This window comes from Schistocerca americana, chromosome 1 (assembly GCF_021461395.2).
Source record: "Schistocerca americana isolate TAMUIC-IGC-003095 chromosome 1, iqSchAmer2.1, whole genome shotgun sequence".
Lineage (NCBI taxonomy): Eukaryota > Metazoa > Arthropoda > Insecta > Orthoptera > Acrididae > Schistocerca > Schistocerca americana.
In genome coordinates, this window is record NC_060119.1 from 312,350,680 (window position 1) to 312,371,963 (window position 21,284).

General features: G+C 42.4%; 1 protein-coding gene across 1 annotated transcript in view; it reads left to right on the top strand.

Annotated features, from left to right (window-relative positions):
* The window catches only part of LOC124596451 (insulin-like growth factor-binding protein-related protein 1), a 151,910-nt gene that overhangs the window by 80,748 nt on the left and 49,878 nt on the right, over positions 1-21,284 (top strand). Inside the window, exon 2 of the mRNA XM_047135588.1 lies at positions 20,976-21,132. Coding sequence (XP_046991544.1) covers positions 20,976-21,132 — 157 coding nt within the window. The remainder of the gene's footprint in view (positions 1-20,975; positions 21,133-21,284) is intronic.

Sequence of the window (21,284 nt, forward strand, 5' to 3'; positions counted from 1 at the left end):
TGCAGCACTTGAGTGAAGGAAGAGGTACACAACAGAGATAATTATGCACAAGATTAACCGCAACCGTCACAGCGGAATGATGATTTTTTCAATTTTTATTTTATTTGCTACCAGTCACAAATGACCGGCCACCTAGTGACTAACAGTATTAAATTTTAGATATGCATAACGTGAAGCTTATTTGATTTCTCATTATTTGAACAAAGTTCTAACAGCTTTGCAGCTATAAGTATTTCTGCACTAAAACCTAATGAGGAAACAGAATCGCTTAAAATTAACAATTTCCTTATTAAGTAAACATGAAAGAGTTTATGGGATGCCACAAACGATGTCGTCCACGTAAAAGTACCTTTGAAGGACGATGAGCCTCTACCTCCAGGCACCGCCCGTTCCAACACTGCTTGTCATCTGAGGGCGAGGATCTCAGCAATACTTTGAGCCTCTCACCCTTAGATGGCGTGATCCTGCGTCTAGATTAGGTTACTGTACATAGCAGCGTGTGCAGTCCTCTATTTCTACAGTTCTCTTACAATCTCATATTACTGTCTAACAGACACTTGTTTTCGTGACACTCCGATGATTGTACATTTAGTCCGTCATCCGATCTGCCACCACTGCAGCTTTCTTCTGTCTCGCTAGTATTTTAGGGAAGTCATTCGCCGTCTATGCTTATTGCCTTGCCGCCTGTACTCTCATCGCTGAAAATACTCATTATGCAGCACTCTATATATTTTGTCCGCACAGTCGTTGACGTTAGTCCACAAGATCTCATCGCTAAATGGTTGTATTATATCGTCGTGTGAGCGTGTTAGTCGCCTTACCTGCGACAAACGATAGTAGTAAAAAGTATGTGTTCCAAGGGGGGGGGGGGGGGCTTCTCTCTCTCTCTCTCTCTCCGCAGGCACAATCAGTCCTCTGACCGAGATTTACACGGAGAAAACAAGTGGGGTATAGCCCATAGCCGGTTAATAAATGAATCAAGTGCCGGCTGTCGTTGATATGTTTCATTCTCAATCACTCCCCGATGCTGAGGCAGAATGCATATCTCACGAAACTTTTTGCAGCTGCACCACTCCTTTTGCCATAAATTCACTGGCCAGGTTTTGAGTTTTGTCAGGGCATGTATTTCCTCTCTTAAGAGGTTTCTCACTGTTATTTGGTGTTTGTTCCTTCGAAAGAACAGACACCACGCAGATTCCGCAGCTGTGAAACACTATATGTAAACAGAAGGGGGATCACTGCTGTCAGCTACTGCGGGAAATTAAGAAGAATCAACGGCGACGAGCAAAAATGTGTACCGGACCAGGATTCGAACACAGGATCTCCTGCTTACTAGGCAGGTGCGGTAACCACTGCGTCATCCTAGACACAGTGTTATTGCAACTGCATGGACTACCTCGGCACGCCTCACGGGCAATGCATACTCCCACCGAACGCCAGGTACTAGTAGGCAAGATATCCCGGGTTCGAATCCCGGTCCGATACACATTTTCGCTCGTCGCCGCTGATTCCGCTTTATGTCCCGCTGCAGCTGATAGCAGTGATCCCCCTTCAGTTTATATATAGTTTTTCATTGTGACTGCTTTGTCCGCTTTCAGTCAAAACTTCGCCGTGCGGTACTCAATAGATATACGTATTGGGTAAAGCACCAAGCATAATGATAAGGAATAACAGTCATCAAAAATGAATCTTTCGTTCTGTAGTCAAGTGTATGCTGTCACGAAACTTCCCGACAGATTAAAACTGTGTGACGGACCGAGATTCGTAACTGAAACTTTACCTATCGCAGCCGATACTCTTACTAACTGATCTATCCAAGGACGATCTCCCTCCTCCCAGAACTTCACCTGTGCCACTACCTCTCTCACTTCCCAATTTCACTGAAGGAATTATGCGTACCTCGCAGGAATAGAACTCTTGGAAGATACGATGTTGTGGAAAAAAGGCGCAAAACACATTTGCTGTCACGTTCGATGTCAATGACAGCGTGCGGTTTTTCCCAACACTGCATCGGAGCATTGTAGCTACTGACTTTTACAGATAAATGAAATGTTACGACTCATAGTGGTTCACTCTGGACGCCCTAACGTTATTCGAGAATAAGAATAAATTTTTCACTGTACACATAACTCTTTAGGGAAACGTTAGGCAGCAGTTTGTGTATCTGCTTCAGGTCATCCGGGATGCACTTCAATCCTTCCCGTAGAATGTTCCTTCCAGTTTATGTTGGTATTTACATCTGTCCGCCAGTACGTTGCAATGCTCTGTGCGGGTCCTGCACAAAAATTTAAAGATGGCTAACTTTCTGAGAAATTAGAACTGTGGACCGAATAGGGACTCGAGCTCATGCATTTGCCCTTTTCCGCCAATGTTTTCACTTATTGAATAATAGAACTGCGACTCATAAGCCACAGCTTCAACACTCCGTACCGCTCTTGGTCTCCTGAAGGAAAGGGTACCGCGGAGAATGGCGTACCCACAGCTCAAAGTTTGAGGATTGTTTCCGAAACGAATCTTTCACTCTGCAGTGGTGTGAGGGCTGTTGTGGAATTCCCATGTTCACGACCGATACGTTATCTTCCAGAAAATTTCATAACAGAGCGCTCTCCCCTGCAGATCGAAATATTCTTTCTGGAAACAATCCTCTATGCTGTAATTATGCCTCTTCTCCGCAATGTCCTTTTTCCAGGAGTGCTAATAAGGTATGAAACAGAACTGTGAAGTCTGGAAATGAGCAGGGAGGTCCTAGCAGATCGTGGGTCGCATGTGGGCAGCTCAGTAAGTGCGAGTTGGTCGCCAACGGCAAGTTGCCGGGTCCGAGTCACACTATGCAGTTTTAATCTGCCAGTAACTTTCAATAAAAATCACATTTAAACCACCACACCATCAATGATACGGCTCTTGCAGAGAAATTGAAGTTCCCTCCTGGTCTCGCTAACCAGCTTTCGATCGCTGCAGTATAATTATGTCAATGGAAATAGACACCTTTTTTACTTCTCCAGTTTATTATCATAAAAGCGAAATCCACAGAACCACACACATTCTCTGGAGGTAATTTCATTGCACATTGTGATGGGTTATTGACACCATTGTGCATTTCTTTGTGAAACATAGACGCAATAAAAGCTTCATAGAGCTATAATCGCGTCATTCCATGACGTTCCAGGACAGAGTAGGCAGAGTAGTTTCCCGGAATGTTATTCTACGAATTAATGCGCTTAAAATCCCAAGCAGTTGTTATTATCTTGACACCACAGGGCGGTTCTGGGGTAAATACAGAGGTAGACCGTATTTTTCACTTTTAAAACAGAACGTCAAAAGTGGGTTGTTGACGACCATATACACCGTCGGTCCACAAGGTTTAGTCCGAATTACTAAAAAGTAGAGAAAAGTTACGATGGTGGTTTTACTGCTTTAGGTGTTCTATTAAGCGTGCCCTTACTTGAGTACAACCTACTGAAGGTTCATACAACCATGTGGAAACTGTCAGAAAAATCCTTCTTTGGGATGTTGTTGAACTCGCGCGTCGCGTTGGCTTCAATGACGGTTGTATCACCAAAGACATTTTGCACTTTGTCGTTTCGTGGCAAGTTCGTCAATACGAACTGGTGACGATTTTTTTTTTTCGAGAAAAGAATTGTCTGCACGCTGTATTTCAATAAAGGCGCAGCAGGCGTGCAAGCGTCGTCATTTGTGTTCAGGAGTCAAGTTGTGCACGAAAAACTTTGCACACACTTCTCTCTTCCTCTGGAGAATGTCTTGAACACTCCATTTAGAGAAGTTGTCCCATTGTGATTTGTGAGACAAGAACGCTGGTGCACGATGCCAGCATGTTCCCTGCTAACACTGCCTGCCCACAACTGACTACTCGACTTTACATCTGCTGTTTACACTTGATAGTTCAAGCTGCCACCATAGTTACTGCGCTATCGTCGCCTATGCCTCAAGAGTAAAATCACTCCCAGAAATTTTTGGATGGACGGTGGGAAACCCATCCACTCGATTCATGAATATTACTTATCAAGCTGCCACCCTTACAAAGTTGGACTAAAGGATAGAGAAGGCTTAATGAAGAATTGCGAACCTAGGACTTAGAACTACCTAAACCCAACCAACCTAAGGACATCACACACATCCATGCCCGAGGCAGGATTCGAACCGGCGACCGTAGCGGTCGCGTGGCTCCAGACTTAAGCGCCTAGAACCGCTCGGCCTCCCCGGCCGGCTGCGAATATTCCTCAGGTATTTAAGTCACTGCAGGAGCATCATAGAACTACCAAAACACTCAAGTGGGAGACGCTACAAGATGGATGAAATTCATTTCGAAAACGTTTACTGTTAGAAATACAGATAGCGTCTGTCCCAAGATGAATCGAGAAACGTATTACTTCCTCCCACTAATATCTGGAATAATGATCAGGTGGCAAATCAGAGAAATTCGGGCTTATATCGACACATACGGACAGCCGATCTACCAGGCGACAGGGTAACCTCGTTGGAACCCCAACTGCCTCCCGTCAGACCTTCTCGCGAAGCAAATTAGCTTGTGGAACCAGAGATGTCAGCCTTGTCCAGGTCGAACAGACGTCTGGATTAACCATGTTGGTCTGGTATGCATGAGGGGGTTTTTGGGCGACTTTTCTGCGCAAATCTTGAGATACTTACCCGCCTTCGCTTCATAAACACGAAAAAGAAAAGAAAAACAAAACGAAGTATACCACATTCACAGAGAGAAGGCACTCACGACACCCTATATTAGGTAATTGACTTGTGAGACTACAGAAAAGACATCATATCACCCCCAAAATTAAAGTAAAATAGTTTTCAAATTAAGGATAGATGTTTGCTACCCATTAGTAGGGGACAAATGTTGAAGGAAAAGAAGATGTACCCTCTGCTCCTCTATATCCCTCCCCTAAACACTGACATTCAGTGCAGTGGCTTAAGGAGTAAATAAATTTTATTTTTGTGTGTCCACAAGGTATACATAGATGGGATTTAGCTCATTCCTGGATAAAACACAAATTGACTATTTAGAATTCAGAATATATATATAAATTTAGAGAGGTTGTTGCGAGCAATTCTTAGACCATATTTCACACATGACTTGACAATATTTTCTGTTTCGTGGTGGGACGGGCGTAGGTTTTGACAGAACGAAGTGGTGCCCAGACGACAGAACGAAGAGGAGTTAACAAATGTATTGTCTTTGTGGTTAAAAAACATTTAGCTGTAGGATACTCAGGTAATCGAGGTGTTTTAATCAATAAATCTAAAAATTGTAAATTTAATAGTGGTGTTCCCAAATGTCCCTAACAGCGAAAGACATTAGTGGTGGGAAAATGTTCTGAGACCACTGAAAAAGTAATGGCATCTATAGAATGATATTTTGTAGACATGTCACGATCGTAATGCAGGGGTGGAATTTACTACTGGCGAAAAAAGCGTTGGTCATACCGCAACGACTCAGCGTCAGAATATGCTAAAAATAGGTACATTCTTGAATTAAAATCCCATCTTTCACTTCCACAATGAGAACGCTTTGCCTTACTCTTGCAGGTCATGGAATGTCAAAATCGTCAGCATCGTCATCAACATCACCAAACAGTAAACAATTCGTTGTTAGTTTCGACCTCAAAAGTCTGGGTTGGTCATCTTTCCTCGGTCGTCTTACGTTCCTTATTCAGTGTTTCGGCATTTAGTTTACCAACATCTTCGGAGCATCAAAACGTATAAGGATTAGTGACCACAGTGTTGTCGTAGCGAGACTGAATGATGTAACTCCCAAATCCTCCAAGATTAAAAGAAAAATATACCTATTCAAAAAATTATATAAATATTTACTTGACGTCTTCTTGAGTGACAATCTCGATTCCTTCCAAATTAACAATATACCGGTAAGAGTAGACCAGATGTAGTTTGAAATCAAAGAAATAGTACCCCTTGGTACACAAAATGGGTCAGAACACTATTGCAGAAATAACGAAAAAGCATGCCAAATACAAACGAACTCAAAATCCTCAAGAATGGCGATCTTTTATGGAAGCTCGAAATTTAGCGCCGACTTCAATGTACGATGAGTATAATAGTTTCCACAGAGAAACTTTGTCTCGAAACCTGGCAGAAAAACCAAAGAGAGTCTGGTCGTATGTGAAGTATGGTAGCGCAAGAAACAATCAATACCTTCTCTGCGCGATATCAATACCGCTGCTGTCGATGACAGTGCTACTAAAGCAGAATTACTAAACAAAGCATTCCGAAATTCCTTCACCAAAGAAGACGAAGTAAATATTCCAGAATTCGAACCCAGAACAGCTGCCACCATCGGTAACTTAGAAGTAGATATACCCGGATTAAATAAAAGCAAGTCTTCCAGTCCAGCTGAATACCTATTAATATTATAAAGAATGTAGCAACCAGTCGCGGAAACATAATTTATTTATGTTATTGCAAATCGATTTCGACTGATATCAGTCATCATTTGTGCATTTTCCTAACCAATACATGCCATAAGTAGAAGTACTGTCCTTGACAGATTTCTATCATGAATTAGCAAAAACGAACAGTAATACTGTACACTGACGGTCTGCCATGGAGGAACGTAATACGTTAGGATAACACCATCACAGTCGTACACGAGAATCACCATAACTTAGACCGCTCCATTCGCACCATCAACAAAACAGGTTCTGCTAACGGTATACTACGCCTTCCACATCGCTGGTTCAAAAATGGCTCTGAGCACTATGGGACTTAACATCTGAGGTCATCAGTCCCCTAGAACTTAGAAGTATTTACACCTAACTAGCCTAAGGACATCACACATATCCGTGCCCGAGGCAGGATTCGAACCTATGACCGTAGCGGTCGCGTGGTTCCAGACTGAAGCGCCTAGAGCCGCTCGGCCACATCGGCTGGCTCCACATCGCTGGCAACGGGTTATACACAACGCTGGTGACTACTTTGAAGGACAGTAACAGATGCAAACATGTAACTCTTTTGTATTGGTTGTGAATAAATAGTTGCCACTATTTAAGTACCAACCCTCGTACTTGCCACTAGTCAGGATAAATTACGTGTCCTTGTTTTCTTCTGATACAGTAATTGATTGGTGTGTCTGTGTGTGTGTGTGTGTGCGCGCGCGCACGCATGTGTGTAGTGGGGGTCAGGATGCCAACTCAGTATGCGAAGATCATTGATATACACTGAAGAGCCAAAGAAACTGGTACACCTGCCTAAAATCGTGTAGGGCCCCCGCGAGCACGCAGAAGCGCCACAACACGACGTGGCATGGACTCGACTAGTGTCTGAAGTAGTGCTGGAGGGAACTGACACCATCAAGGCTGCAGGGCTATCCATAAATCCGTAAGAGTACGAGGGAGTGCAGATCTCTTCTGAACAGCACGTTGCAAGGTATCCCAGATACGTTCAATAATGTTCATGTCTGAGGAGTTTGATGGCCAGCGGGAGTGTTTAAACTCAGAAGCCACTCTGTAGAAATTCTGGACGTGTGGGGTGTCGCATCGTCCTGCTGGAATTGCTCAGGTCCACCGGAACGCACAATGGACATGAATGGAAGCAGTTGATCAGACGGGATGCTTAAGTACGAGTCACCTGTCAGAGTCGTATCTAGACATATCAGGGATCTCATATCACTCCAACTACACACGCCGCACACATTACACCAGCTTGACATGGCGGTGGTAAGTTCCTATGGGACTAAAAGCTGAGGTTCTCGATCTCTACTCACTACTGAATCTAATTTAAACTAACTTACGCTAAGGACAACACACACACCCATGCGGGAGAGAGGACTCGAACCTCTGACGGGGAGAGCCGCGAGAACCGTGGCAAGGCGCTTAAGACCACGCGGCTACCCCGCGCGGTCCTGCTGACATGCATGGTCTATGGATTTATGAGGTTGTCGTACACGTCCGTACACGTCCGTCCGCTCGATACAATTTGAAACAAGACCCATTCGACTAGGCAACATGTTTCCAGTCATCAGAAGTCCAACGTTGATGTTGACGGGCCCAGGTGAGGCGCAAAGCTTTATGTCGTGCAGTCATCAAGGGTACACGAGTGGGCCATCGGCTCAGAAAGCTCATATCGATGATGTTTCGTTGAATGGTTCGTACGCTGATACTTGTTGGTGGCTCAGCACTGAAATCTGTGACAATTTGCGGAAGGGTTGCATTTCTGTCACGTTGAACGGTTCTCTTCAGTCGTCGTTGGTTCCGTTCTTGCAGGATCTTTTTCCGGCCGCAGAGATGTCGGAGATTTGATGTTTTACCGGATTCCTGATATTCACGGTACACTCGTGAAATGGTCGTACGGGAAAAGTTTCTTTGGCGCTTCATTGTATATATACCGGGCGTTTGCTCCTTACTGGGCACGCCCTTGGACCATGTTTCTAAAGAACTATCTTTTCTGCACTTTCTGTTCTGGTCTGCCATTTCTTTAGTATTCACTTCCATAAAGAAACAATGGAGCTGCCTTTGCTTTACAGAATTTTAGAGATATCTCCCGTGTGCTACTCTGAAAATTCCTTTTGAATGCTCTACACATAAGGTTTTGAAACGAAATCGTAATTTGATGTAGGACTAAAGGTGACAAACGCAATCGAGTGCAATTAGAAAGTTAAAATGACTGTTAGAGGTTTCTGCTTCTGCCAGCAATTAGTAAAAAATTGGTTTCAGATAAAGTACAGTTTAAACAGAGTCTTAAAGGTTTTTTGATAGGCACCTCCTTCTACTCTATAGGTGAATATATTAACTAGTACTGCTAGACCAAGTTAAGTAAAAATGTCTGGTAGATTTCAGTTTTGACAGCACTAGGTCACAACAGTCAAGATACAGAATTTTGTGTATGATAAATTTATTAAAAAAGCAAAGCGATGTTTCAGTCCGACAGTATATTAATTCTGTAAATATTACCAGTTGCAGTTTACTGTAATGTACTCACATATTTTGACAATTTACTGACAAATGATCAGGTAACTGAGTATTATATTCAAAGGTTCAAATGTGTGTGAATTCCTAAGGGACCAAACTGCTGAGAACATCGGTCCATAGACTTACACACTACTTAAACTAACTTACGTTAAGAACAACACAGAGACCCATACCCGAGGGAGGTATATTCAAATGTATTATGTTTTTATGTTATGCTTTCTGACTCGTTGCACACCCACGAGAATCATCTCATTTTTGGATCTATGGAATTAAAACTGAATCTAATCTAATATCTGTATTACGCTCTACAGTCTACAGTGTATGTCATTTCAAGTCTCCACGTTAACGGACCTGCATGTGTTTCCTCGTAAACGCCTCATACAGCAACCTCGGCCGGAGCCTAGAGCTCGTAATGAAGTATGATTCAATGATTAAGAAAAGGCAGTATACCTGCTGGATAGGGCATTATTTGGCTTCAAAATAACATATAACCGCGTATAGTCATTTGCTCTCCTTTTTCTGATGCGCAAGCTGATCAAAAATGAACACGAAGGACGCGATAGCTCCAGGCAGTTTGCTTTTGCAAACAATGTAATTCAGTATATCAGTATTTTTTTTCAAAAGGAGTAATATAAGAAGGAAAGAAAACTGTACAAAGATGACTGCGTTAAAAAGAGTATCTTCCTCTATACTGCGCAAACCACTGTAAAATGCATGGCAGAAGATATTTCTGTGACTCAGGCTTTCTTCCCTATGGAAAGCGGGAAGAGTGATACCTTAAACGCCTCTATGCGAGCTGTAATTAGCCTAGTTTCGTCCTCTCTCCCTACGGGGGCGATGAGTTGGGAACTGTAATACACTCCTGGCCATTAAAATTGCTGCACCAAGAAGAAATGCAAATGATAAACGGGTATTCATTGGAAAAATATGTTATGCTAGAACTGACATGTTATTAAATTTTCACGCAATTTGGGTGCGTAGATCCTGAGAAATCAATACCCAGAACAACCACCTCTGGCCGTAATAACGGCCTTGATACGCCTGGGCATTGAGTCAAACAGAGCTTGGATGGCGTGTACAGGTACAGCTGCCCATGCAACTTCAACGCGATACCACAGTTCATCAAGAGTAGTGACTGGCGTATTGTCACGAGCCAGTTGCTCGGCCACCATTGACCAGACGTTTTCAGTTGATGAGAAATCTGGAGAATGTGCTGGCCAGTGCAGCACTCGAACATTTTCTGTATCCATAAAGGCCCGTACAGGACCTGCAACATGCGGCCGTGCATTATCCTGCTGAAATGTAGGGTTTCGCAGGGATCGAATGAAGGGTAGAGCCACGGGTCGTAGCACATCTGAAATGTAACGTCCACTGTTCAAAGTACCGTCAATGCGAACAAGAGGTGACAGAGACGTGTAACCAGTGGGACCCCATACCATCACGCCGGGTGATACGCCAGTATGGCGATGACGAATACACGCTTCCAATGTGCGGTCACCGCGATGCCGCCAAACACGGGTGCGACCATCGTGATGCTGTAAACAGAACCTGGACTCATCCGAAAAAATGACGTTTTGCCATTCGTGGAGCCAGGTTCGTCGTTGAATACACCATCGCAGGCGCTCCTGTCTGTGATGCAGCGTCAAGGGTAACCGCAGCCATGGTCTCCGAGCTGATAGTCCATGCTGCTGCAAACGTCGTCGAACTGTTCGTGCAGATGGTTGTTGTCTTGCAAACGTCCCCATCTGTTGACTCAGAGATCGAAACGTGGCTGCACGATCCGTTACTGCCATGCGGATAAGATGCCTGTCATCTCGACTGGTAGTGATACGAGGCCGCTGGGATCCAGCACGGCGTTCCGTATTACCCTCCTGAACCCACCGATTCCACATTCTGCTAAGTCATTGGCTCTCGACCAACGCGAGCAGCATTGTCGCGATACGATAAACCGCAATCGCGATAGGCCACAATCCGACCTTTATCGAAGTCGGAAACGTGATGGTACGCGTTTCTCCTCCTTACATGAGGCATCACAACAACGTTTGACCAGGCAACGCCGGTCAACTGCTGTTTGTGTACGAGAAATCGGTTGGAAACTTTCCTCATGTCAGCAGGTTGTAGGTGTCGCCACCGGCGCCAACCTAGTGTGAATGCTCTGAAAAGCTAATCATTTGCATATCACAGCATCTTCTTCCTATCGGTTAAATTTCGCGTCTGTAGCACGTCATCTTCGTGGTGTAGGAATTTTAATGTCAAGTAGTGTATATTCGTAGATTCCTTATTTAATTCTGATTCTTTAAACTTCAAAACTAGACGTTCGTGGGATAGCTGACGTCCATCTTCAAACGTATAACAGTTCAGGTTTTTCTGGCAAACGTGATAGTTGAATTTTTGACCACGGTCTGATAACACACAAACATAAGACTTCATGTCTGCTGCTTCAGGAGACAACGACTGTAAATTTATGAGACACTCCTCAATAGATGACAGTTACATGCGAAGAAAATGCCTGGCGTGAAAGTATACATATTATAGCCGAGAAAGAAAATGATGCGTAAAGAAATGTGTTGGAGGATCAGGAGCAATGAGTTAACCAAGGCTGACGCGCAACTGGTACAGAACTGTGACAGAGGACTCACTTATTTTTGAAGTGTCTAAAATGCAACACTGGTAGCAGCTGCTTCCAGTCCACGCGTGGTGACTTGGCGCGCATGCTCCACCCACTTCCGACAAACCCATTCACCCCACTCCAGTTAAAGGCGGAGAGTGCGTCTCAAAACGGCGCGCCACTGTCATGGGCGGAAATAGCAGGTGGGAGCTTACGTCAGCGACAATTTAGCTGCCGGCAATCGGTTCACGCATTCTGTGGTGCCGACGTCCTTCATGAAAGACTTAGGTTTGTGGGAAGGGTTTTGGAAAGCGCAGTGCACCTGTAAACGAAATCGCATACAAAGCCCACCTACAACTACATATATGCGCCGTATGCAACCATACGGTGCTTGGCGGAGGGTACCCTTTATCACTACCAGTCGTTACCTTTCCTGTTCCACTGGCAAAGAGAGCGAGGAAAAAACGAATATCTACAGAGGGGCCCAAAAAAAATGTATCCACTGTTTAAAAGTCCATAACTTGTAAACTAATTGACGGAGTTGTCTCATTTTTGGTGAAAGTGTAGCTTAAAGTCCAACTTAAAGATATCACTGTAGGTGTTCGAAATGGTCACCATTAACATCCGCACACAAACGATGCCGCCGAACTGCAGCACGAACTACAGACTGCAGCGTGTTCAGTTGGATATTTGCACATGAATGTACTATGGATTCTCGAAGTTCATCCAATGTGCGTGGCTTATGTCGATAAACGACGTCCTTTAGTGTTCCCCACAGGTAAAAGTCCAGAGGAGTTAGGTCTGGGGAACGTAGTGGATACTCCACAGCACCTCTATGGCCTATCCATCTTCCTGGTAGGCTTTCGTCGAGATACGCCCTAACACGATTTTGGTAGTGGGCTGGGGCACCATCTTGTTGAAAGTAAACTCTTCCGTCTCCATAAAAGTCTCGGATGGCAGGTAAAATGGATGTCTGTAGCTTCTGAAGGTACACCTCACTGGCAACTGTGCCGTCAAAGAAGAATGGCCCAATCGAGCCCCGGTATGACAACCCACACCACACATTTACTCCTGGCAAATTCACGGCTTTGTCTACATGGACGTTCGGATTTTCGGCGGCCCAGTAGATGCAATTGTGGCGATTTACTGTACCATTGAGTACGAACTGTGCCTCATCAGACCACACAATCATCTCTGCAAACTCTTCTTCGTTGTACACCATGTTAGTAAACCACTCGCAGCACCCCATTCTACGATCTGGGTCGTCCTCGTTCATTGCGTGTAGCAATCGTGGGATGTAGCACTTGCACTTTGGTTGGTTGGTTTGTGGGATTGGAGGGACCAGACTGCTACGGTCATCGGTCCCACTTCCACTTTGCTGTCTTCAAAATTCGCCGAACACTTGAGCGACTCACTCCAGTTTCACGGGCACACTGTCTCACAGACTTCTGTGGTGAGCGAGTGAATTGCTGTAACACACGACGGGAGTTAGCTGGACTTGTTACTGTTACAGGTCGTCCAGATCTTTGTTTGTGTACATCTTTAACACAGCCTTCGGCCTCAAATTTGTCTCGAATGCGACGAATCGTTACACGTGTCGGTGGCTCTGTTTGATACTCATTTCGCCATTGCCGTTGAATCTCATTAATATTTCCGTACTTAAAATACCACTTCAAAACAGACTTCCTTTCATCGAATGTAAGCCTTGCGCCACCCATGTTGACTCGAGTTACTAGGTGCAACTAAGAACAAAACACTGACTATCTGGCGACTGTCATCTGACAAAACAAAACAACGCAATACAACGCTTGTGTGGCGATTGCCGGAACTACAAACTATTACACTACCAAAGATGAGACAACTCCGTCAATTAGTTTGCCAGTTATGGACTTTTAAACTGTGGATACACTTTTTTAGACCCCTCTGTATATGCCCCCGTATGACCCATAATTTCTCATATCCTATCTTCGTGATCCATATGAGAAATGTATGTTGGTGGCAGTAGAATCGTTCTCTAGTCAGCTTCATACGCTGGTACTCTAAATTTTCTCAGTAGTATTCCTCGAAAAGAACGTCGCGTTCCCTTGAGGGATTCCCGAAGCATCTATGTATAGTTGCGTGTTGTTCGAACCTACCGAAAAAATTTCGCAGTCAGCCTCTGAATAGCCTCGATGTCTTTCTCTAATGCGACCTGGAGCAGATCCCAAACACTCGAGTAGTTCCAAATAATAGGGCGCACTAGAGTCCTGTGTACGTTGTGCTTTATAGATGAACTACGTTTTCCTAACATTCTCCCAATAAACGAAAGTCGACCATTCGCCTTCCCAACCACAGTCCTCACATGGTTGTTCCATCTCATATCGCTTTGCAGCGCTACTCCCGGATATTTAACCGACGTGACTGTATCGAGCAGGACACTACTAAAGTTGTATCCTAATGTTACAGGTGGTTTGTCATAATCACCCGCATTAAATTACATTTTTTTGGTTTTAGAGCTAGCTGCCATTTATCAAAACAAATAGAAATTTTGTCTAAGTCATCTTGTATCCTCCTACAGTCACTCAACGAAGATGTCTTCCAGTATACAACAGAATCATTAGCAAACAACGGCTGATTGCTCCCCACCCTTTCTGCCAGATCGTTTATGTACACTACTGGCCATTAAAATCGCTGCACCACGAAGATGTGCTACAGACGCGAAATTTAACCGACCGGAAGATATGCAAATAATTAGCTTTTCAGAGCATTCACACAAGGCTGGCGCCAGTTGTGACACCTACAACGTGCTGGCATGAGGAAAGTTTCCAACCGATTTCTCGTACACAAACAGCAGTTGACCGGCGTTGCCTTGTGAAACGTTGTTGTGATGTCTCGTGTAAGGAGGAGAAATGCGTACCATCACGTTTCCGACTTTGATAAAGGTCGGATTGTAGCCTATCGCGATTACGGCTTGAGGGTCTGAAAGGGTTAATGCGACTTCGGCATCAACACCAACGACAATGTCACTTCCATTTCTAATACTACCACCACTGTCGCCACACGATTCACCCTTGTTAACGCTTTCAATAAATTGTGTTAAAATTTTATCCTGACTGTTAATTTTACTGCTGGCGACCGGCTGGTTCAGATCTGCATTTCCAGACTTAACAAAATTTTCCTTACCTGATATAGCTTTAACGACATCTTCCTTTTATCGTTCAGTAGCTTGTTTCTTATTTTGTGTACCACTCAGCTTCCTCAGCTAATATATATTTTTGTTTATGACAACAGGAATTTTGGGGCTTTAGTCCAGTTTCGACTGGCCTAAGACATATTTGATCTTTAGTTAGTAAATCTTTAAAAACATTGACTGTAATTTGGATGCTGCAGCTGCCTTTTTATTCTGCTCCTTGTTCCAATTTTCGCATTTATAATCGTGGCACAAACACTTTTTCATTCGTATGTTACACAACACACAGAATTGCTGCTAACGGCTGATAGATACAATACCTTCACTTGTATGTTGAAAAATATTCTTATTTGTATCGTTATTCAGCATAAACAGTTAACTTCGTTTTGATCTTAAGACTTCATGGATAGGAATCCAAACTTTTTTTAAGATGTACTGTATTGCACAAACTCTTCAAGACACAAATTTGAATCCGGAAGAGTCCAGAGGATACTACTTCAAGAAGCTTAGTGGTAGTATGCAATAACATTATTTTAGGTCACTAATTTTGTAACATTTTATGAACAAATAAAATAAGAAGAATCTTGTGATCAATGCAAAATTAAGACGTGGCCAGACAATGATCCACCTTGAGGCCTTATACACAGAAGGAAGTCTGAAACTTATAATAACAGCATTACTTAAAGTCACTGCAACACATGGAATGAAAGATTTTCACAAGGATATTGGGACCTCAATGAACAGAAGACCATCAGTATAGAAAATGGGTGAACCAGGAACTACGCAGCCAGACAGGGAGAATCTCACACACAGTCAGGAAAAGAAAGACCGCATTCTTGCACTTCCTCATTAGAATGGACCATTGGAAGTTGACTATCAGGTACTGGTACTTAATTTGCTAGTGAACAAGAGAACCTAAGTACACTGGAAACAAGAGCAGTAATGGGAACTACACTAGATGGGAATAAAAAACAGAGATTTACGACAGGACAACGTTTAAATAAAAAATTGATCCTGCCACAAAAAAATCATAGTGAAGAAGGCTGCAATGAATGAAAATGAAATAATATTGGAAAAGGGTAAATATCAGAATAAAGGAGATCCAAAGTAACGCTCCATTACACGCTATGGATCTCACTACACGGCTGAGCGTGTCTGATTACAGGTTTAGCCGCGCGAGGGCGACGTTGTCTTCCTCTTTCCTATTCCTCAAGCATGTGTTCCTCAACGAGTTAGTCAAGCGCTGCCTTGCGTTTCACCCACGAAAGGCGATTAATTTACTTCTGTATGTGACAGATACGTCGTGTGTTTTTAAGTAAGTGCTTTTAAATATTACCCTTCTATTTTCTCCAAGCTACTTGTACATAATTCGTTTTTCCGAAAATGGCGACAAATCAGTACAGTATGCTTTCAGTAACCCCGCAGACATCTGGCAAATTCACCAACATCTATCTGATGACTTTGACCAGAGTGATGACAAAGTAAGTCTACCTTCTTTAGCTTCATTTCCTGAAGGAAAAAGAAACCTCATTCCAGAGGTTCCACAGAAGGAAGCCGACACCGATGCCAACGAAGGCGTTCAAGAACGCGAAGAGAATTCTTGACACTGAACAAAGTGATTCAAACACGTCACCTGATTGTGAAGACGATGAGACCTCTTAAGCTTACCTCAAAAACCAAGAAAGATAAACACTGGATTCAGTTTTATGGAGAAATACATCTTACCCACAAAAGAGGAGAGGTAAACACAATCTGATAAGACAGCTCCCAGGCCCAGTAGCAAAGGCAAAAAGAGTCACAGACCATACTGGAAAACAGACTGTAGATCCGATGGCGGCATGTTAGAAGTAGCTGTAATACTCACTAACCAATATACTAATAGTATCTGACACAATTATTGACGTATCGGAGACGCTACAAACACCGACGAACCCGAGATAAAAGTAAGATTCGATGACAAGCAAACTGGGAAGAGCGAAAGACGCTCCATCGCCTCGCCACTATCAGCGACGTTTTGGAAAAATTAGTCAAGGACGGAAAGTGAGTTATCAAGTGGTAGAAGATGTCGCCATAGATGAGAAATTGTAGGCTTTTAGAGCTAGGTACAACTTTATTCAATACATCCGTTCGAAGCCAGCTAAATATGGAGATAAAATATTTGCTGACGTCGATTCAAGCATGTATTTTACACTGAAATCTACGCAAGCACGCAACCTTAAGGCCCTTCCCAGGTCTGTGGATTTTGTTCAATGCCTGGTTGCCCCACTTAGTAAGTCAAGACGCGATATGCTGAAGAGCCAAAGAAACTGGTGCACTTGCTTAATATCGTGTAGGGCGCAAGTGAGCACGCAGAAGTGCTGCAACACGACGTGGCATGGACTCTACTAATGTCTGAAATAGTACTGGAGGGAACTGACACCGTGAATCCTGCAGGGCTGTCCATAAATCCGTAAGGATACTAGGGAGTGGAGATCAGTCCTGAACAGCATGTTGCAAGGCATCCCAGATAGGCTCTGTCGTATTCATGACTGTGGAGTTTGGTTGCCAGTGGAAGTGTTCGTGAAGCCACTCTATAGCAATTCTGGACGTTTGGGGTGTTGCGTTGTCCTGCTGGAATTGCTCAAGTCCGTCGGAATGCACAATGGGCATGAATGGATGCAGGTGATCAGACAGGGTGCTTACGTACGTGTCACCTGTCAGTCATATCTAGATACATCAGGGGTCCCATATCACTCCAACTGCACACGCCCCACACCATTACAGAGCCTCCACCAGCCTGAACTGTCCCCTGCTGATATGCAGGGTCCATGGATTCATGAGGTCGTCTCCATACCCGTACACATCCATCTGCCCGATAGAATTTGAAACGAGCCTATACACAGTTTCTTTGGTGCTTCAGTGTATGTCAGCTAACAACTGGTTCAGTGATGTTACTCTGCTTTATACCTTGTTAACAAAATACGGCCTATCCTATGTGGGGACTTTGAAAAATAACAAAAGCAAATTCCAAGAGAAATAAAGGATTTGAGAAAGAGAGAGGCATTCTCCAACGTTTTTGCTTTCAATAAAAAAATATGTGTGAAATTTTATGGGACTTAACTGCTAAGGTCATCAGTCCCTAAGCTTACACACTACTTAACCTAAATTATCCTAAGGACAAACACACGCACCCATGCCCGAGGGAGGACGCAAACCTCCGCTTTCAATAAAGAGTGCACTATGGTTTCATATGTGCCACACAAGAAAAAGAATGTACTCTTGATGTCCAATATAGATTTGGAGGGAGCAATTGATGAAGGAAGTGGGGAGAAAAGAAAACCAGAAATGATTACGTATTATAGTAACATAAACTTGGTATGGACATTGTTTGACAAAATGTGTTCTGCTTACAGTGTCCAAAGAGGTACGAGAAGATGGCCGATGGCCGTGTTTTCACATCATTCTATACATAGCTGGTACAAACAGCCTAGTCATTTGCCTGGGGAATGGACAAAATGTGCCAACTCCCTGAGTGTGCTGGGAAAAGAGCTTTTAGGTAGAGGGGAGTGGGCATGGTAATTACGACAATGAATAATCAGTTGCACTCCAGTCACTTACTATGAATACTTTTATTCTCACAGAGTATCCACAATGTGTGTAGCATAGAGCAGTTACTAAGAGAACTGATATGGCAAAGATACAGTTGTTCTTGTTGTAGTAGGACAGTGATATTATTGGGGGGAAGAACCAGTGATACTACATCCCCACAACCTCATAACGAATCACTAGATTAGGTGATCACAGCTCACACACTTGTCATGCACTATGGTCTTACATCTTCAAGAGCTTCATCAAGATCAACTACCACAAACTTCAAGCAACTCTGCAACATCAGATACAGAAGCCGACAAATGAAAGCACTGCCAACCATGCTGGGGCGATGAAACTAAAACCAAATACACAAGCAAATGATGTGGCCAATATTTATGCCTACAACACTGTGACTATTTTTGTACAAGTTACTGTAAAATTCATCATGACAATGATGAAAGTAATACAGGTTGACATTTCTTAAAAGTAGGTGGGTGTTGTTAGGGGCATTTTTTCTGTTTGTTTCTTTTTTACTAGTCCTAGTAGTACTAGCCATGTTAAACTCTTTGGACTGAATTTCTATGAACTAGATTATACTAAAAGTTTGTACCTAATTTACCTAATTAATAACGTTCTTAATTTGATGTATGTGTACTTTTTCACCTGGGAAATCAGAAACATAACTTCCTTCAGTTAACTAAATGTGTATCTCACAGACACAAGGCATGTACCAGTGTTGAGTGACGCATGTAAAGGAGTATTAACGTGGTTCTCAGATGACCAAAACTAAAAGAAGAAAGATGAAGAAACATGAAGATGTTTAAGAACTGTAAAAAAGCATAGAACTGGATTATAATATTAATGTGAATAACGATTGGCTTATGCTGGCAATAATGTTTACAGACATTCAGATATTTGATTCAAGATTAACTACACCAACAACTGTTTGAGTTACTGGATGTAACAGAAGACTATAATTTCTACATTCTTCTCAAAAATTGTATTATTACTTTTTTGTGATGCATTGTAAGGCTGCTGTACATTGGCTTTCAAGAGCAGCTGCAATAAACAAACTGACAAATCTACCATCCTTGTTTGTAAACATTCGCCTTTTTGAGAAAGTTGATAATTCAAATATACGAGCCCACAGATTTTATTCTTACATGAAACATAATCAGTATACAAATGGTTTCCGTACATAAAATTTGTAAAACAGTGTTATACAATTAGTTTGTACACACCAGTTCCATATTTAAAAAGTCACAGAAAAGCTGAAACGATGTGCAGTGCAAAGTAGAGCCGTGATCAACACATAAAGGATAGCAACTGCCGAAAATTTGCAGTAGCATGGCAATATCAAGAGGCTAGTATGAATCATCGCTGAGAAGGAACAAGTAGAGCCTACAATTTATTCAATTAATTTCTGGAACAGGAAATACTAATGACTCCACATCAAAAGCCTTAGTCATGGTAATACCACTACAAGTGGAGAAATGAAGAAAAGATGAGCCTTGCACATTTGGAATGTGCTATCAGACCAGCAGCTTCCACAGTGTAGACTGATTGAAAGCCAGATCAAAAGAAAAACAATAAATGAATTCTCAAGTTTTCAATAAGCTCATGATTTATTTTGTAGTTACTGTGCACAAATTTAATCCTGAATCACTGTCCTAAAATGTTTCTTGACTCTTGTCAAGAATGCTCATCTAGTGAGAGGGGAGAAAGACTTGAATATCTCAGCTGCCTTTTTTGGGAAGTTATGCAAAAGACCTTGTGCAATAAATCTGCCACACAATAATTTTACACTGAAAAATTTCACAATATTTTAATATTTTATTTTAGTCATCATCAACCTGTCTAATTAATAAATGGTGTCACTAGGTCTAGTCAAACATCTCCATTTGTCTCTGATTTTCATTCATTTTTTCCCTTAATATCTTAAATGTTTAATTATTTTCAGTATTGATACACAACCTTTTGTTGTACCTTTCTCTTCATCTCTTACTGTCACTTTTCCTCATCAATTTATTTCCTGTATGTTCGTAGTCTCAGCTCTCTATCATGAACTGCAATTTCAGTGTTTTTACATTATTGTCCTGATGAACTTCCTATGACAACTTCTGAATTGCATTATGATTTATCATTGTGGCTAATCTTGACTAAAAAGGTAAGAGAGAATAACAGTTTGCCAAAAGTCTGGAAAGAAATGGGGCTGAGACACTTTGAACAGCCATGAGATTTTGTCTCAATGTTCTGCTAAAGACATTCTGTGCAGTCACATGTATGTATATTTGAAGTAACTGTCAATTATGATTTTGATCATGTGGAAACACAATTGAAAAACATTTCACATAGAAAAATCTGTCAGCATGATGACGTCAATCTGCAGGATTGCCACTCATTAATTAAATTCTTTAGTATCTTTCCTAAGAAGAAAGTGAAACTCAGAGATTTGTGCTTTCATGCTATTAAGTGCTAAAACATTGATATAAATACTCATTCTTTCTGTCTTTGCTCAAGCACTTCTGTTGTACCTTGACAATGAACTAAAAATGCCTTTTGTAAAAAGGTACACTTAGCAATACATATGACTTTTCTGTTAAATTTTCTAAATCATCTATTGGCTTTCACTGGATAAAAGATCTGATTTATAATTACAAAATTCTTTTCACAGGATGAGCCTGAGTCTCTGTGCATGTGTAAAGATTCACGTGAAGCATGCGGGACAAATAACAGGACATATGACTCCATTTGTCAGTTGAAAGCAGATGCTAGTAAATTTGAAGAGCAACCCTCAATTCGACTAAAACACTGGGGACCTTGTGAAAGTGGTAAGAGCTCAAGAACACTTTTATGCAGTAAAATAATTTCTGAAAGCGTAATAATATAACAAAATGTATTTGTGAGATTGAATGTAGTTAAGTATAAATCACTGTATGTAAAACATTAAGTATATGAATTTAGGACAATCATGTAGATGGTT